General features: G+C 33.1%; 1 protein-coding gene across 2 annotated transcripts; it reads right to left on the bottom strand.

Moving 5' to 3' along the window:
* Positions 1-12407: 12407 nt before the first annotated feature.
* Positions 12408-14706, bottom strand: LOC25502789 (disease resistance protein RPV1). 2 transcript variants are annotated; one of them, XM_039828450.1, is made up of 3 exons: positions 14146-14706; positions 12759-13166; positions 12408-12726 (listed from the first exon to the last, which is right to left on the bottom strand). In XM_039828450.1, exons 1-3 carry the CDS (start codon positions 14634-14636, stop codon positions 12687-12689), a joined length of 939 nt encoding a protein of 312 aa, XP_039684384.1. In that variant the 5' UTR covers positions 14637-14706; the 3' UTR covers positions 12408-12686. The 2 variants fall into 2 exon arrangements, with proteins under 2 accessions (XP_039684384.1, XP_013445803.1); XM_013590349.3 differs by having other exon boundaries at positions 12408-13166; positions 14146-14705.
* Positions 14707-15148: the final 442 nt, after the last annotated feature.

The following is a 15148-nucleotide window of genomic DNA, read 5'->3' on the forward strand; positions in this document are numbered from 1 at the left end:
TTTTCTCCCGAATTTGAAGGAATGTTGTCCATCCCATTTTGTCAGTGAAAGCTTTGAGGAGAATTTCTTCCTTGGCCATATCTTCAAAGTCCACATAGCGCCCTATTGCTATGGGTCGAGGTGCCCATTTCTCATAAAAATCCTTTTCTTGTTCAGGATCAATGAGTGGAATGTTTTGTGGAGAAGGGTTCTGTTCTTCAGATGTGAGATGTGCCTTTCCTTTTTCCTTTCGAGTAAGAGGTGGTTTTGGTGTGGATTTTTTAGGAAAAGAGGGTTTTGGTGGAGATTTTTTGGAAAGAGGAGGTTCTTTTGAATTTGATTTTGAAATTTTTGTTTTAGAGGGTGGTTTCTTTGGTGAATCAGAAGTGGGTTTAGGTTTTGCTATCTTTGAATCAGAAGAGGGTTTAGGTTTTGCTACCTTTGGATCAGAAGAGGGTTTTGATTTTGATGCTTTTGGATCGGCGACTGGTTTGGTTTGAACAGCAGGAACAACTTCTTCTTCTTCATCTGAGTCAGGAATCTCATGAAGCGTTTTTTCTTCATTGCTTTGAGTCCTTCTCAAACCGATCCCAGCAATCAACCTTTGTGACCTTCTTCTTTTCATGGATTGAGATGACATGGATTTCTTAGGTTTAGATTTCGGTTTGGTTTTGTAACGAGTGACTTCTTCTTCTCCTTGAACCGGATTTACGATCATGTTTAGAGGAGGGATATTCAGAAATTCCTCACATGACATTTGAGAGAGTGGGTGAGAGAGTGAGTTCAGGTGAATGGTCAGAGAGGGGAGGCGAGGATGGCGGTGTACGATTAAGGTCTGGTGGCGTTTTGGAGGAGGAAGATGAATGGGAAGTTCCCTTTTTTGCTAAGCCTTTGGTTCTAGCCATTTTGATATGGTTGTTTAGAAAATGGAAGATGGAAGGGTGGTTTTATAAAGAAACGTGAAAAAGAAAAGAAAGTGGAGTCTGAGGAAAAGAGAGAAGATAAACGAGAGAGAGAAGGAAATAACTAGAGGGAAAAGTTTGTGATTTGACTAAAGGTGGTTTTAGAGACAAGATGGTGGTTTCCATAAAAATATGATTGTATTTCATTAAATGTGATAGAAGTGGCATCTTAATGGGCCGTATTACATTAACATATAAGTAGAGACAATTTTGAATTTCAAAAAAATAAAAAGAGATCCTTATGAATAACACACGTGAGAACCATTTTTAGAGATAAAGAGGAGAATGTTCTTGAGAACGTATTTTATCTCAAATTTTTGGATTTGGAACAATATGTAATTTTTCTTTGATGAAGTTAAACCTATCTTCCACTAATGGTTTTGTAAAAATATCAGCAAGTTGATTTTCTGTATTAACAAAGATTAATTTAACATCCTTTTTATTGACATGATCCCTAATAAAATGATGCTTTATTTCAATGTGTTTTGATCTTGAATGCTGAATGAGATTTTTTGATAAATTTATTGCACTTGTATTGTCACAGAATATGGGAATATTTGTGTACCTTATTGAAAAATCTTCTAGTTGATTTTTAATCCATAATACCTGGGAGCAACAATTTGCTGCTGACACGTATTCTGCTTCAGTGGTTGATAGTGCAATAGTATTTTGCTTTCTACATGCCCAACTGATTAATGCATTTCCAAGAAACTGACAGGTTCCACTTGTGCTTTTTCTTTCTAGTTTATCTCCAGCATAGTCAGCATCACAGTAAGCTGTCAAATCAAAACACGGTCCTTTGCTATACCAAAGGCCAAGATCAGTAGTACCGACTAAATATCTGGAAAAAAATTTACTGCAATTAAATGAGATTCCTTTGGAGCAGTTTGAAAACGTGCACATAAACCTACTGCAAATACGATATCTGGTCTACTTGCAGTTAAGTACAGCAGAGATCCAATCATACCTCTGTATTCTTTTTCAAAGACGTTTTTACCTTCTTCGTCTTTATCAAGACTAGAAGATGGATGCATAGGAGTTACCATAATTTTTGCTTCATTCATTTTATATTTTTTGAGAAGATTTTTAATATATTTTTCTTGACAAATAAAAATCCCTTTAGTTTCTTGTTTAATTTGTAGACCAAGAAAAAATCTTAATTCTCCCATCATACTCATTTCAAATTCATTTTGCATGAGTCCAGAGAATTCTTCACACATTTTTTCATTTGTGGATCCAAAAATAATGTCATCTACATAAATTTGGACAATGAGAAAATCTGATTTTTCATCTTTTCTAAAGAGTGTTGTATCAATTTTTCCTCTGGAGAAATTATTTTTGATAAGAAATGTACTCAACCTTTCATACCAAGCACGTGGAGCTTGCTTTAAACCATATAATGCTTTTGTAAGTTTGAAAACATGGTTAGGTTTGTTAGTGTTTTCAAAACCAGGTGGTTGATGCACATAGACTTCTTCATTTAAAAATCCATTTAAAAATGCACTTTTAACGTCCATTTGAAAAAGTTTAATGTTTTTATGAGATGCATATGCAAGAAGAATACGTATTGCTTCTAACCTGGCTACCGGAGCAAATGTTTCATCATAGTCAATACCTTCTTGTTGATTGTAGCCTTGTGCGACTAATCTGGCTTTATTTCTGATAACTTTTCCTTCTTCATCTAATTTATTTTTAAAGACCCATCTTGTTCCGATTATAGAATCTCCTTGTGGTTTAGAAACAAGATTCCATACCTCGTTTTTCTCAAATTGGGAGAGTTCTTCTTCCATGGCTTTTACCCATGATTACATATAGCCTCTTGTATATTTTTTGGTTCAATATGTGAGATCATTGCCATATTGTTGTCATTTCCTCTGAAGGATAGTCTTGTCCTGATTCCATCAAATGTATTTCCAATAATTTGTTCGGGAGGATGATTACCAACAATTCTTCAACTTGTTGGAGGAGTTTGAGAGGAGGAAGCTTGATCTGTATTACTTACAATTTCTTGATTTTTTGGAATTTCCTCATCATCTTCTTTGTTAGTAACTAGGTCATCAAACTCATCAAATATAACATGCATGCTTATTTCCATGGTTTGATTTCTTAGATTATAGATTCTATATCCTTTAGAATTTGTTGCATATCCTAAGAAAATCCCTTTGTCTGATTTAGAATCAAACTTTCCTAAGTTTTCTTTATCATTTAAAATGTAGCAAAAACAGCCAAAAATGTGAAAATAAGAAATGTTTGGTTTTCTGTTTTTCCAGAGTTCATATGGGGTTTTGTTAAGAATTTTTCTAATTGAGACTCTATTTATGATATAGCAAGATGTGTTGATGGCTTCAGCCCAAAAATATTTTTCAACATTTGATTCATTGATCATTGTTCTTGCCATTTCTTGTAGAGTTCGATTTTTTCTTTCAACCACCCCATTTTGTTGAGGAGTTCTTGCACATGAAAAGTTATGCGAAATTCCCTTGTTATCAAAAAAGGTTTTAAATGATAAGTTCTCAAATTCTCCTCCATGATCACTTCTCACAGAGATGATATTTGATTCTTTTTCATTTTGAACAAGGTTGCAAAACTTTACAAATGCTTCAAAAGCTTCGTCTTTATGTTTTAAAAATAAAACCCATGTATATCTGGAATAGTCGTCGAGTATAACAAAACCATATTGTTTTCCAGCAAGACTTGCAGTTCTAACAGGTCCAAATAAATCTATGTGAAGAAGCTCAAGAGGTCGTTTTGTAGAAATGATGTTATTTGTTTTAAAACTGCTTTTAACTTGTTTTCCTCTAGCACATGCTTCACATATTTTATCTTTCTCAAAATTAATTTTTGGAAGACCTCTTACTAAGTCTAGTTGTGAGATTTTTGAAATTGTTTTCATACTAACATGTCCAGCTCTTTTATGCCAAATTCATTTGTCTTTATCAATGGGCATAAAGCAAGATTCAGCTGGAATGTCATCTAAAAATAAAACATAAAGATTTTTCATTCGAGAGCCAGTGAAGGAAATATTTCCCGTGGTCACTTGCTTGACTTCACATATGTTAGGTTTAAAAATAACTTCAAAGCCACTGTCACATAATTGACTAATGCTTAGTAAATTATGTTTCAAACCTTCAACATATTGAACGTCTTCTATTTTAGCAGAGTTATTCTTACCGATAGTACCTTTACCTTTGATTTGACCTTTGTCATTGTTTCCAAATGTTACAGATCCTCCCTCCTTTTTTATGAAGGAGATGAAACATTGTATGTCGCCGGTCATATGTCTAGAACAACCACTGTCCAAAAACCATGGCTTTCTCCTTGAGTCTTGATAGGATACCTGCATTTCGAGTTGGTGGTATCTTAGGTCCCCATGATTTTGTGGGTCCTTTTTTGTTAGTTTTCATAAGCTCAAGATTTTTAATCTTGAGAAAACAATTAATTTCTAAGTGACCATTTCTTTTACAATATGAGCAAAAAGGTCGTTCTTTGTTTTGAAAAGAATGTTCTGGTTTTGTTAAGTAAGAGTATTCTGGTCTAGCTTTAGCCAGTCCCTTTTTATGAAAACAAAAGGGATCAATGTGTCCATCTTTATCACAAAAGGAACATTTTAATTTATTCTTTTCAGGTATAAAAAAGTTTTCATAGATGTTTTGATTTTTTGAAGCATCAAAACCTATACCGTTATGATCAGTCGTTCCTTTTTGAGATCCCATGATTTTTTGAAATGTTTCTGTTGATTTTATAAAGTGGGTGAGATCATTTCTCAAATGTCTTACTTCATTTTTTAAAACAACATTATCATTAGTATTAGAATTTTGAGTTTTATCAAATTCCTTTAATTTTTCAGTTGCTTGAAAATATGAGTCTTGTAATTTTTGAATAGTTCTTTTTTGATCACTGCTTAAAGTTTTAAGCTTTTCTTTTTCTATTTTTAAATCATCGATTTCTTTTTGTAAAGAATAACATTTATTAGTTAGAAAATTTGAATCAAAAAGTAAACTATCAATCGTGTTTTCTAATTCATTATTTAAAGGAGTTTTGTCGAAAAGAATTACCTCTTCATTTTCTGAGTTAGCCATTAGACATATGTTTGCTTCTTCTACTTCTTTTGCTTGTGTTTCTTCAAGATCATCCCATGTCATTAGTGGGGACTTCTTGTAAGGAGGCTTTTGATTCTTCTTGTTTTGTGGACATTCATTTTTATAGTGTCCTTTGTTGTTGCATCCATAGCAGGTTACTTGACTCTTATCAACCTCCTTTTTTGAGTTATCTTTTCTGGTTGGAAAGTATCTTCTTATCTGATCTCTTCTCCTTATCATTCTTTGAACTTTCTTTGTGATGAGTGCTAATTCATCTTCTGCCTCTTCTTGAATCCTTTGTTCTTCTTCTGTTTCTTTTTCCTCAACTTGCAAGGATGAAACATCTTGATTGTTTTCAGATGCTTTAAGGGCAATCATTTTCCCTTTTTTATTTGGTTTATCTTCTTGAAGTAAGATTTCATGAGCTCTTAGAGTTCCAATAAGATCTTCTAAACCTAAGACATTTAAGTCTTTGGCTTGAGTGATTGCCGTAACCATAGGTCTCCATGTGTTTGGGAAACATCTTAATATTTTTCTGATTCTGTCATGAGGAGAATATATTTTTCCCAATGACCTTAACTCATTTACTATAGAGGTGAATCGTGAATACATTTCATCAATGTTTTCTTCTTCACTCATTTCGAAAATTTCAAATTTTCGTACGCCAATGTCTATCCTTGTTTCTTTGACATGGCTAGTTCCTTCATGATGTATTTTTAATGTATCCCAAATTTCTTTTGCCGTGGTGCATTCATAAATTCTTTCACTTTCTTCCATGGTTAGTGAACATTGTAAAAAGAGTTGAGCTTTAGAGTTTAAGAGTACCATCTTTTTATCTACGTCAGTCTATGATGCCTCAGGTTTAACAGTTACTACTGATGTGGCTGCATTTGTGGTTTGTGGTACAAAGTTACCTATAGTGATAACTTTCCACATATCTACATCATGAGACTTAAGGAATAATTCCATCTTTCCTTTCCAGAAGTAATAATTCTTTCCATTGAACAATGTGCTTTTGTGCATGAAAGACCTTCTGGTATGTAAGACATTGCTTCTTCCTGAATCTTTTCCTCTGGCACGTGTTAAGTGCTTTTGCTTCTTTAGAGACCGAGCTCTGATACCAATTGAAGTAGCAATAATCGTCGCAAGAAAGGGGGGGTTTGAATTGTGACCCTTTTTAAAATTATTCCTGAAACTTTAAATCAAGTTTATATACTCAAGAATGTTCTTGGTTAAAATATTAGTTTAAACAATTAATATGTAATATAATCTAAAGAATGATTATATAAGCAGAATGAGAAAAATTAAGTTTCAATCTTATTTTAACTTTAGTTAAATAATTAGGCACTTGTTTAATCTTGGCACTGAATAATCTGGAAGCAGTTTTACACAATAAATAAAATGGCAATTTAATGAGGACCAGAGAACTCTGGATTACTGTGATTAATTTGGACCAGATTATTCTGGAAGGTATTAGCAAGATAATATTAAAGGTTAGTTATTAGGACCAGAGCACTCTGGATAATAAAAATAAATGACAAGAGTAAAGAAGAGAAAATAACACAAGAGAGTTATCATGGTTCACCCAATCTGGCTACTTCCAGTCCCCACACTTCGTGTGAGATTATCCACTATAGTATTCAGTTGGTAGAAACTTCTAACCAACACTATAAAGTCTTGATCACACCAGATCAGTCTGTAACCTCTGTATTATCAACCTCAGCAGGCTTCTTACAATTCTTTGCACTAGCAAAAGAAAGGTTGGAATTTTCTATCTCAAACTATTAAGCCCAATATACTTGAGAACTGAGATCACTCTTTGTATGGTGATTTGTGTTGTGTTGATGTTTATATCTCAACACATCAAACTTTTACAAACACAATCTCAAAAGGATAGAGAGACAATAAATATAGTGTGAGCTTATGGAGTTGTGTTTGTTGAAGAGCTTTGATTGAGAGAATGATTGCTTTAGAGAGATAAGTGCTTGTTTTCTTTCAAAACTCTTGCTTTCAACCTTCTATGACTCCTTCTATTTATAGAGCACAAATAGCCTTGAGGAGAGGTTACAAAAGAGCCGTTTGAGTCCATTTCAAACTGAAAAATGCGCTCCAATGTTTGCTTGGGGAACAAGTGTGCAAGCTGTCTTCAGAGAACGTTCTCAAGAACGTTTTTCAGTGATCAACCAAGACTTGGGCATGAAGCAACACGTTTTTGCAAGATGCTAATGAGATGTACGCCTATCTTTAGAAACTTGGAGGCCACTCAAGATGATGTAGCCTTGATGTCATTGTGTGATGTCATAGGATGACCTCTTTGTTGATGTCATGTAGAAATACTATTTGAAGAAACATTCTCAAATGAGCCTTTTTCCATTTATACCTTAATGGGTCGAAAATCTTATGGGGCCTAATCAGATTTTATTCCTTTGTAGTTTTGTGGCCCATGTGCACATATTTGCCTATGATTGCATTGAGTTATTTTTTCCCTTTTAAGAACTTTTAAAAGAGTCTTTTTCCTTAAGATCTTTTATTCCCATCTTTAGTGAGACAAAGAGAATCAATTTCCATTGATACAGACATTGAATGTGTACAAAAACTTCCATTTGTCCATTTCTTGCTTTTGGTATTTTGATGGAAACATTTCGTGATAATTTTGTGAGGCAAGAACGTTCTCAAGATCATTCTCATGAAACATGCTCACAAAATTCATTAGTAGATAACAAGATAAATTTTGTTTGTTATCTTTAAAACATCAAAAGAGGATTTTTCTTTCAACAAGAGACACAACCATAATGAAGCAGCACGCAAATATGGTGTCAACAAATCATGTTATGGAGGAGGAGACTGACAATCGAGCTTAGGGTGTCACGATCCCCTCAATGAGGGAAACTCACACATTAGCCTTGAAATTAGCCGAACATATGTTTAGCATTATGGGTCACATCGTTTGGCTTGTAGGTAATAGTTTTATTATAAATAACCATTTTATACACGGTAATTAACACATCCATTCAATCAACAATATATTTTTGCATTTTTATCCATTTATCTTTTTGCCTTTATCTTTATTGTTTTCTGTATTTCTTAATGTAGCTCAATAAACCCCAAAACAATTATATCTAACGCTCTATTGGAGAATTTGGTAATCACACAATTGAGGAACTTAGTTCCTCCCTCGGTGTTAATCGCTTGAAGCAAAGTGAATCACAGTTGAGGAAACTCTATTGAACCTCGACTAATTTCACACTTCCATCAACACATAGATATTTGTAGAAATATCTTATGAACTCACTTAAAAAAAAACATCATATATAGAGTGCTTCGATTAAAATATAAGACGTCATATATAAAGTAGTTCAATTAGATGCATACGTGAATTTATACTATTAATTGTTATCGCGATTTTCGGGTGTCAAGTCAATAATTAGGCTTGAACCTTTCAATCTTTGATAATCTCTATTTTTTCTTGGGAAGGGCAAAATTGAGAAAACCCTTAGAGTTTCTAAGTTCGGGGGTCGTTTTCGCTACGGGAAGGTGTTAGGCACCCGGAACGATTATGGTATTCCATAAGAACCGTTCTCCTAAGTCTATTTCTACGCTTTACTTTTATTGCCTACTTATTGAAAAAGAAGTTTTATTTGAGTGAAGAATGGGGGATAGAAGATGATTGAGATTTTATTTTTTATTTGGCTTGGAGGAGTTTTGACTCATTGCCTACGTACCCTTTTAAGGGATCAAAACCAAACGTAGTTCATTCTCAAAAATTGTTTTTTTGTTGGTTTTTATTGGTTGATTTTAAGTTTGAAAAAGGAATTTTGAAGAATGGAGATGAGAGGCCTCAAGGGCATGAGATTTGGAAAATGTGAAATGGAATTAGTTATTTTGCAAAATAAAGCCTAAGTATGATTAAAATTCATTAAGATTTTTACTTAAGAAAATGAAAGAAAAATGAGGAGTTTTGACTCCTATTTTTTGGAAAAAGGTTTTCAAGTGAGGTTATTCACATTTTTTTGGGAAAAATGATTTTTGTCTAAGCATTATAAAACCTAAGCATACATCTAAACATACATTCCCTAATCATGCATCTAGAATATCCATGTGGGGTGTGTGCATGTGTCGGTGCTCGTGTCGGTGTACATCACTTATAGTGTCCATAATCCTTTACATCGAGTCCTAGATACATGCTATGGTCTTGCAAGAATGTAAACTAAACTAAACTAACTAAATTTATTACAAACCAGTTGGCATAGAAATGAATACAAAAAGAAAACCTAAACTAGGAGCAATGAGGGTACAAAGATTAGGTGCTTATGGAATGAATGAGATATGAAGCATAAGAGTTAGAAACACAAGTACAAAATGATAATAATAAAAAAAAGATGCAAGCAATATAGAATTGAATAGCACAAGAGAAAGAAAATAATGCAACGAAACAAAGTAGTAAAAATAATGCAAGCAATGTTGAATTGAATAGCACAAGAGAAAGAAAATAATGCAATGAGACAAAGTAGTAAAAATACACCTAGAATTTAGGTATAACACTCATACATGCATATGACCTATAATTCCCTCATTATAGCCATTTTTGAAAGGTTTGAATTTAAGCTACAATGTGAGGATCATAAGAGTACACACAAGCAAAGCATTATATCATATTCCTAGAGATATTTTCACACATTATTTCACATGCCAAAAATATCACAATATGTAAAAAAATGCATCAAGAACATATATGGAATTTAATGAGCAAGAATTAAAAGAACAAAGTAAAGAAAATAAATGCAAAAATAAGCAAATAAATTCTAACACTTAGAGGAAAAATTAACATGATAGGGAAATATTTTTAGAAATTTTTTAGAAGCATAAAACGCCAAGAAAGTGTAAAAAAGTATTTAAAACACAATTAAAAAGCAATTAAAAAGAGGCTCAGCAGGATTTAATCTGGACCGCTGGATGAATCCAGAGGTCCAGATCTAACTCCCAAGATCACATCACAGCCACTGGATCAAAGATCCAAGGGTCCAAAAAAAAGCACAAAAGATAGTGTAAAATGCAGGAAGCACAGTGACTGTTAGATCAAAGATCTAACGGTTCAAACAGAAGATATAACATATTCCACACAAAAAATCACACACAGGATTCAAAATCAAACACACAGCAGCCATCAGATCTTGGAACAATTCAGATCTGATGGTTCACAGAGCGAGGGAACACCACAGAAACATGCACGCGCGCGCGTGGGAACGGAGGAGCTATAAAAGGGAATTTCAACAAAAAAAAGACAAAGTCCACAAAAAAAACTTCTCTCTTCCTTGGATTCTAGAGAGAGAGAGTCTGACCTCTCTCTAGAATCCGGTCATCTTCTCCGGCGTGACAAGCTTCTCCGGCGCGGTGGCCGGCCACCTCAAGGTGGCGCCGCCGCCGCCGGAAAATTTGTTTTGCTCCGATTTAAAAAAAATTTACATTTTTAAACATCCTTTTTTCTCCTATGCATGAATCTGAGCTTAGTTTTTTGAAAAAAGAATTTCAACCGGAGTAGATCTGAGTTTGAAGTTGCGGTTTTGAATGAAGTTTTTTCAAGTTCTTTGTGCTTTTTTCGGTTAAAAACTTCTATAATCCTACAGATTTACACTTGATTCGCCTTTTTCTTTGTTCTCGAGAAAAAAGATGAAGTTTGAGTTTTACCTGTGGTTTTCTTGATGATTTCGAACCGGATCTTCAAGAAAGCTTCGATTTGATGCTGTTTTTGTGGATTTTCTGGCTTGGATCCGAAAATAAATCGGTTCTTCTCTTCTTCTTCTTCACCGGTTCGAATCTGCTTCTTTTCCTCTTCTTCTCAAAAAGACTCTGCGATCGTGCTTGAGTTCGCCGCTTTCAGTGGTGAGTTCGCACTCGAATTGCAGAGCAAAACGATTCAGTGATGAAGGTTCTTTGACGAATCTCTGAGAATCGGAGAAGAACGGATGAATCTGTTGAATTTGAGTTCTGGAAAAATTTTAGGGTTTTTGGTTTGTTCTTCCTCTTTTTCTGAGTTTTTTCTGTTTTGATTCTGTTATGGATGAGAGAGAGAAAAAGATTCTGTTTGAGACTGATTGTGATTGATTCTGATTTTTTCTGACTGCTTTTTTTTTTTATGGATCTGACACATTTACTATTTATAGTCTGCCATGTGTATTGGAGACCCAATGGAAAATTGACACCTGGACTGTTTTGGACTTAAGGACTAATCTGCAAAAAAGTTAATATGAGGACTAATCTGCAATTAAAAAAAGACTAAAAAAATGCAATTAAAAAAAAAGAGTATTGGACAAAAATGCAATTTTGGGATCTGTTTGAGTATTAAAAATGCCATTAAAATAAAATTGGACTAAAATTGGTAAATTGGACAAAAATGACAGGAAAAAGACCAAAATGCCCCTAGGGACTAAAATGATCCAACCTGACTTAGATGCAGTTTTGAAATGATTTTAAAAAGAGATTCAACAATGATTTGTACAGACAAGTTAGAAAGACTCAGAGACAGTTACAGGGACTAAAATGGGTTCCACTGCAGGAAATGATCAAAATACCCTTTTTGTATGATTTTTGAAATAAAATGCAAGAAAAGTAATGCAATGATTCAGAGAGTTTTTCAAATGACTTGTAATGCAAGAAAAACACTTTGGATAGCTTTATGCAAGAAAATCATGATTGAACATACTTTGAGACAAAGACAGTAAAATATGCAGATGAAAAGAGAGTAAAGGTTCGGAGTAAAACAACAGCAAATTGACAAATATCAGTGGTAGAAAATAAATTTGAATGAGTATTTTTAGGTCCAAAATCAGGGTACAACATTAATGTATACAAAATAAATCATTAATTAATTATTACCTCTGTCCCTATTTATAAGACGTTTTTGACAAAATCGTTGGAATTAAGAAAATTGATATTTATAGTATTAAATTTGTTTGTAATTATTATTGTTTTTACAATTTTATCCTTTAAAAGAGAGAGTTTGTTTATGTTTTCAACATACTATTATTGATTGAAGAAAAAAAATGTATAATAAATAGGGGGTATATAGGTAAAGAAATAATTAATGTAGTTGGAAATAACATATCATTCTAATAAAAAGAGACAAAAAAAAATTCTCAAAATAATCTTATAATTAGGGATGAAGGTAGTAGTTAATAAAACAAGGGTTAAACGGTATTTACCCCCTGCCATTTGGGTGAGTTTTGATTTACTAAAAAAACTTTGGATTCCAACTTGTAATTTGAAGATTCTTTAGTTTTGAATCTTCATCACATCAAATTTCAAAATGTAAGATACTTCCACTCCCTATAATTTAAGTGAATTGATTTACCCCATGTCATCTATTTTGTACCGTTAAAATTCACGAAAGTCAAAAATCAAATAATCTTCACATTACAAAGTTAGAATCAAAAGTTTTTTTGATAGGGAGTAAACCAAAGCTCTCCCAAACTAAATCCAACTCTTTAGGTACATAAGAATCTAAAAACAATTATAGTCCAACTCTTTAATTTTCCAATGTATCATAGAAGCACCCAACTGAATAACAATATTAATACAATGATGCTTATCTTTCAACATGGTATTTAAAGCATTAAAACAATTCAAATTAAAATTTTAGAAAGATGGCACTTGTTCATGATGAATTGCTCTATATACCACGGAAACCCATTTTACTATTGAATTGCTCCCTCTGAATATGCAATACATTGTTCCTTGCTCCCTCTGAATATGCAATACATGGTTCCTTGCAGCCTTTAATTCCTCCAAATCTTGTGCATTCAACTTACGCATCCACTTTTTTTTTATTTTATTTTTTTTTGAGAAAAATTTACGCATCCACTTGTCTTGTTTAAGTTGCTTGATACGTTCATATGTAGCTAAAACATCATCCCAATCACTTGAGTCATTTGATTTTGTGGCTTTCTCCAATTTTAGTTCAGCAAGTTGGTACAATGTTGTGATCAATTCTAACATGTCAGCAAGATTACCTGTCCTAAGGGATTTCTCAAGCTTTTGCTGTGCATTTTGATTGTATGTGTTGATTCGTCTTTCTAATCCTCCACTTGTTATAGTGTCAAGCTTTTGTAATATGTCCATTGCAATTTGTTCTACTAGTTCAGACTCGTTCCTGTTCATTTTACCAAATAATGAGTTAACTTTGTGTGACCAATTCAAGAATCTACCTTTGTATTATTGAGAATAAGATTAGGTTTAGCATAAGTCATTTGATCTTGGTCTGACGATTCAAATTTTATACTACTTCCATCCCTAATTATAAGATCATTTTGAAAATTTTTTTTGTCCTTTTTTATAAAACCTCTTTGCTATTTCCAACTACATTAATTATTTCTTTACATACATGCCTCTATTTATTATACATCTTTTTCTTTAATCAACAATAAATAACATGTTGAAAACATAAACCAACTATCTCTTAAAGGATAAAATTGTAAAAACAATAGTAATTACAAACATATTTAATACAAATATTCACTATCTTAATTCCCGTTATTTTTTCAAAAGGGCCCTATAATTAGGGACAGAGATAGTAACTTATTTTTTTTTCTTTCTAAAATTTTGAAAAAATGAGTTTAAAATTTGATATGTCTGGATGAACAAAATTGAATGTACACAACTTGGATTGATTGCTACCTATAATTAGTTACTAAAAAGTTATAAACATAAGTTAGCAAGAAAAATTTAGATGGAAAACGTGAAATCCATCACTAAATTTTGTGACAGAAATTAATGAGAGGTTATTTTTTATGATTATAAATTTACGTCACTAATTTTAATTTTTTGCTACTATTGATTATTTTTTTTAAGAAGCTAAATTAATCCACCTAAAGTGGCATCGGGGAGAATCAATCCTAAGATCTAGTACACTCTCAGGTCCCAAGTCAATACCACCAGACCAAACCAAGTGGCTACAACTGATTCTTGTACAAGCAAGTGTAAAGAAGTATAAACCTTTATCATAAACTTTGTGCCAAATATATACTAATTAACACAGGAATTAATATTATTGAAGATTAATTACATCAATCTTCAAATAGAAAATTTGGGGTTAGAGCAAAATTTATGTGATGAAGGTGAATATTAATTACCTTGTGCCCAAGCAATCCCAGCCAGAGAAATTGGCAGCTTCTTTCAAAGCTAGCCGCCATGTTTGAACCTTATTCTTGTCCCTACGTTTTTCATGCTCCGCCAAAGCAAGTGCATAGCTACCCGTTCGATTCCTTACATTTGTTGGGTTAACATGGTAGAAAATAGGAACTAAAATTTGCCCATTATTTTTCTTACATTCCAAGATTTTCACAAGCTCCTCCAAACACCATCTAGAAGAAGCATAATTTTCCGAAAAGATAATTACGGATAATTTTGCATCATCGATTGCCTTGAGAAGTGAAGGTGATATTTCATCACCTCTTTCGAGCTCATTGTCGATGTAAGTTTTGATTTGAAGTCTGGTTAACGCGGCATAAAGGTGGCTTGTGAAAGTATAGCGAGTGTCCTCGCCTCTGAAGCTGAGGAAAACGTCGTGGATTTGTTGAGGAATCTTGGGTGTAAAAGAAGGAGGAGGAGAAATGGATGCCATGAGTGTTTGAAAGCTAGCTTGCCATTGAATGAAAGGAGATATATACGTTGATTTAAACTTTGAATGTTCCTAAAGAAAAAAACTTGTGAAGGTAACTGTATATAATGAAAATATGATGATGAAATGAGACCATGATGACAACATTCTATAGTCAAAAATCTACGCTTAGTTTACGACAACGATGAGAAAATAATTTTTCTTTTCAAGTCAAAGATTCGAAACATTTTCGTGTTCGGCGCCCGGTGTTGTGTCATAAATCCAAATCAAACACCGATAAGACACAATAAATACAAAATAAAGGCTAGAAAGTTAAAAGCCAGTACTTCGACGAATAAATTGCATTGCATTCCATTTATAATAAAGGTGGTTCGATGAATAATTTTACATATATTTTGTATAATTTTTTTATCTCGCGTTGGTATTTCGAGTGTTTTAGAATTTCTATAAGTGATTTGCGGTCTGTTTTTCAATATGGAAAACTACTATTTATATGCAGTAAAATAACTGGAAAA

This window comes from Medicago truncatula, chromosome 8 (genome assembly GCF_003473485.1).
Source record: "Medicago truncatula cultivar Jemalong A17 chromosome 8, MtrunA17r5.0-ANR, whole genome shotgun sequence".
NCBI classification, from domain to species: domain Eukaryota; kingdom Viridiplantae; phylum Streptophyta; class Magnoliopsida; order Fabales; family Fabaceae; genus Medicago; species Medicago truncatula.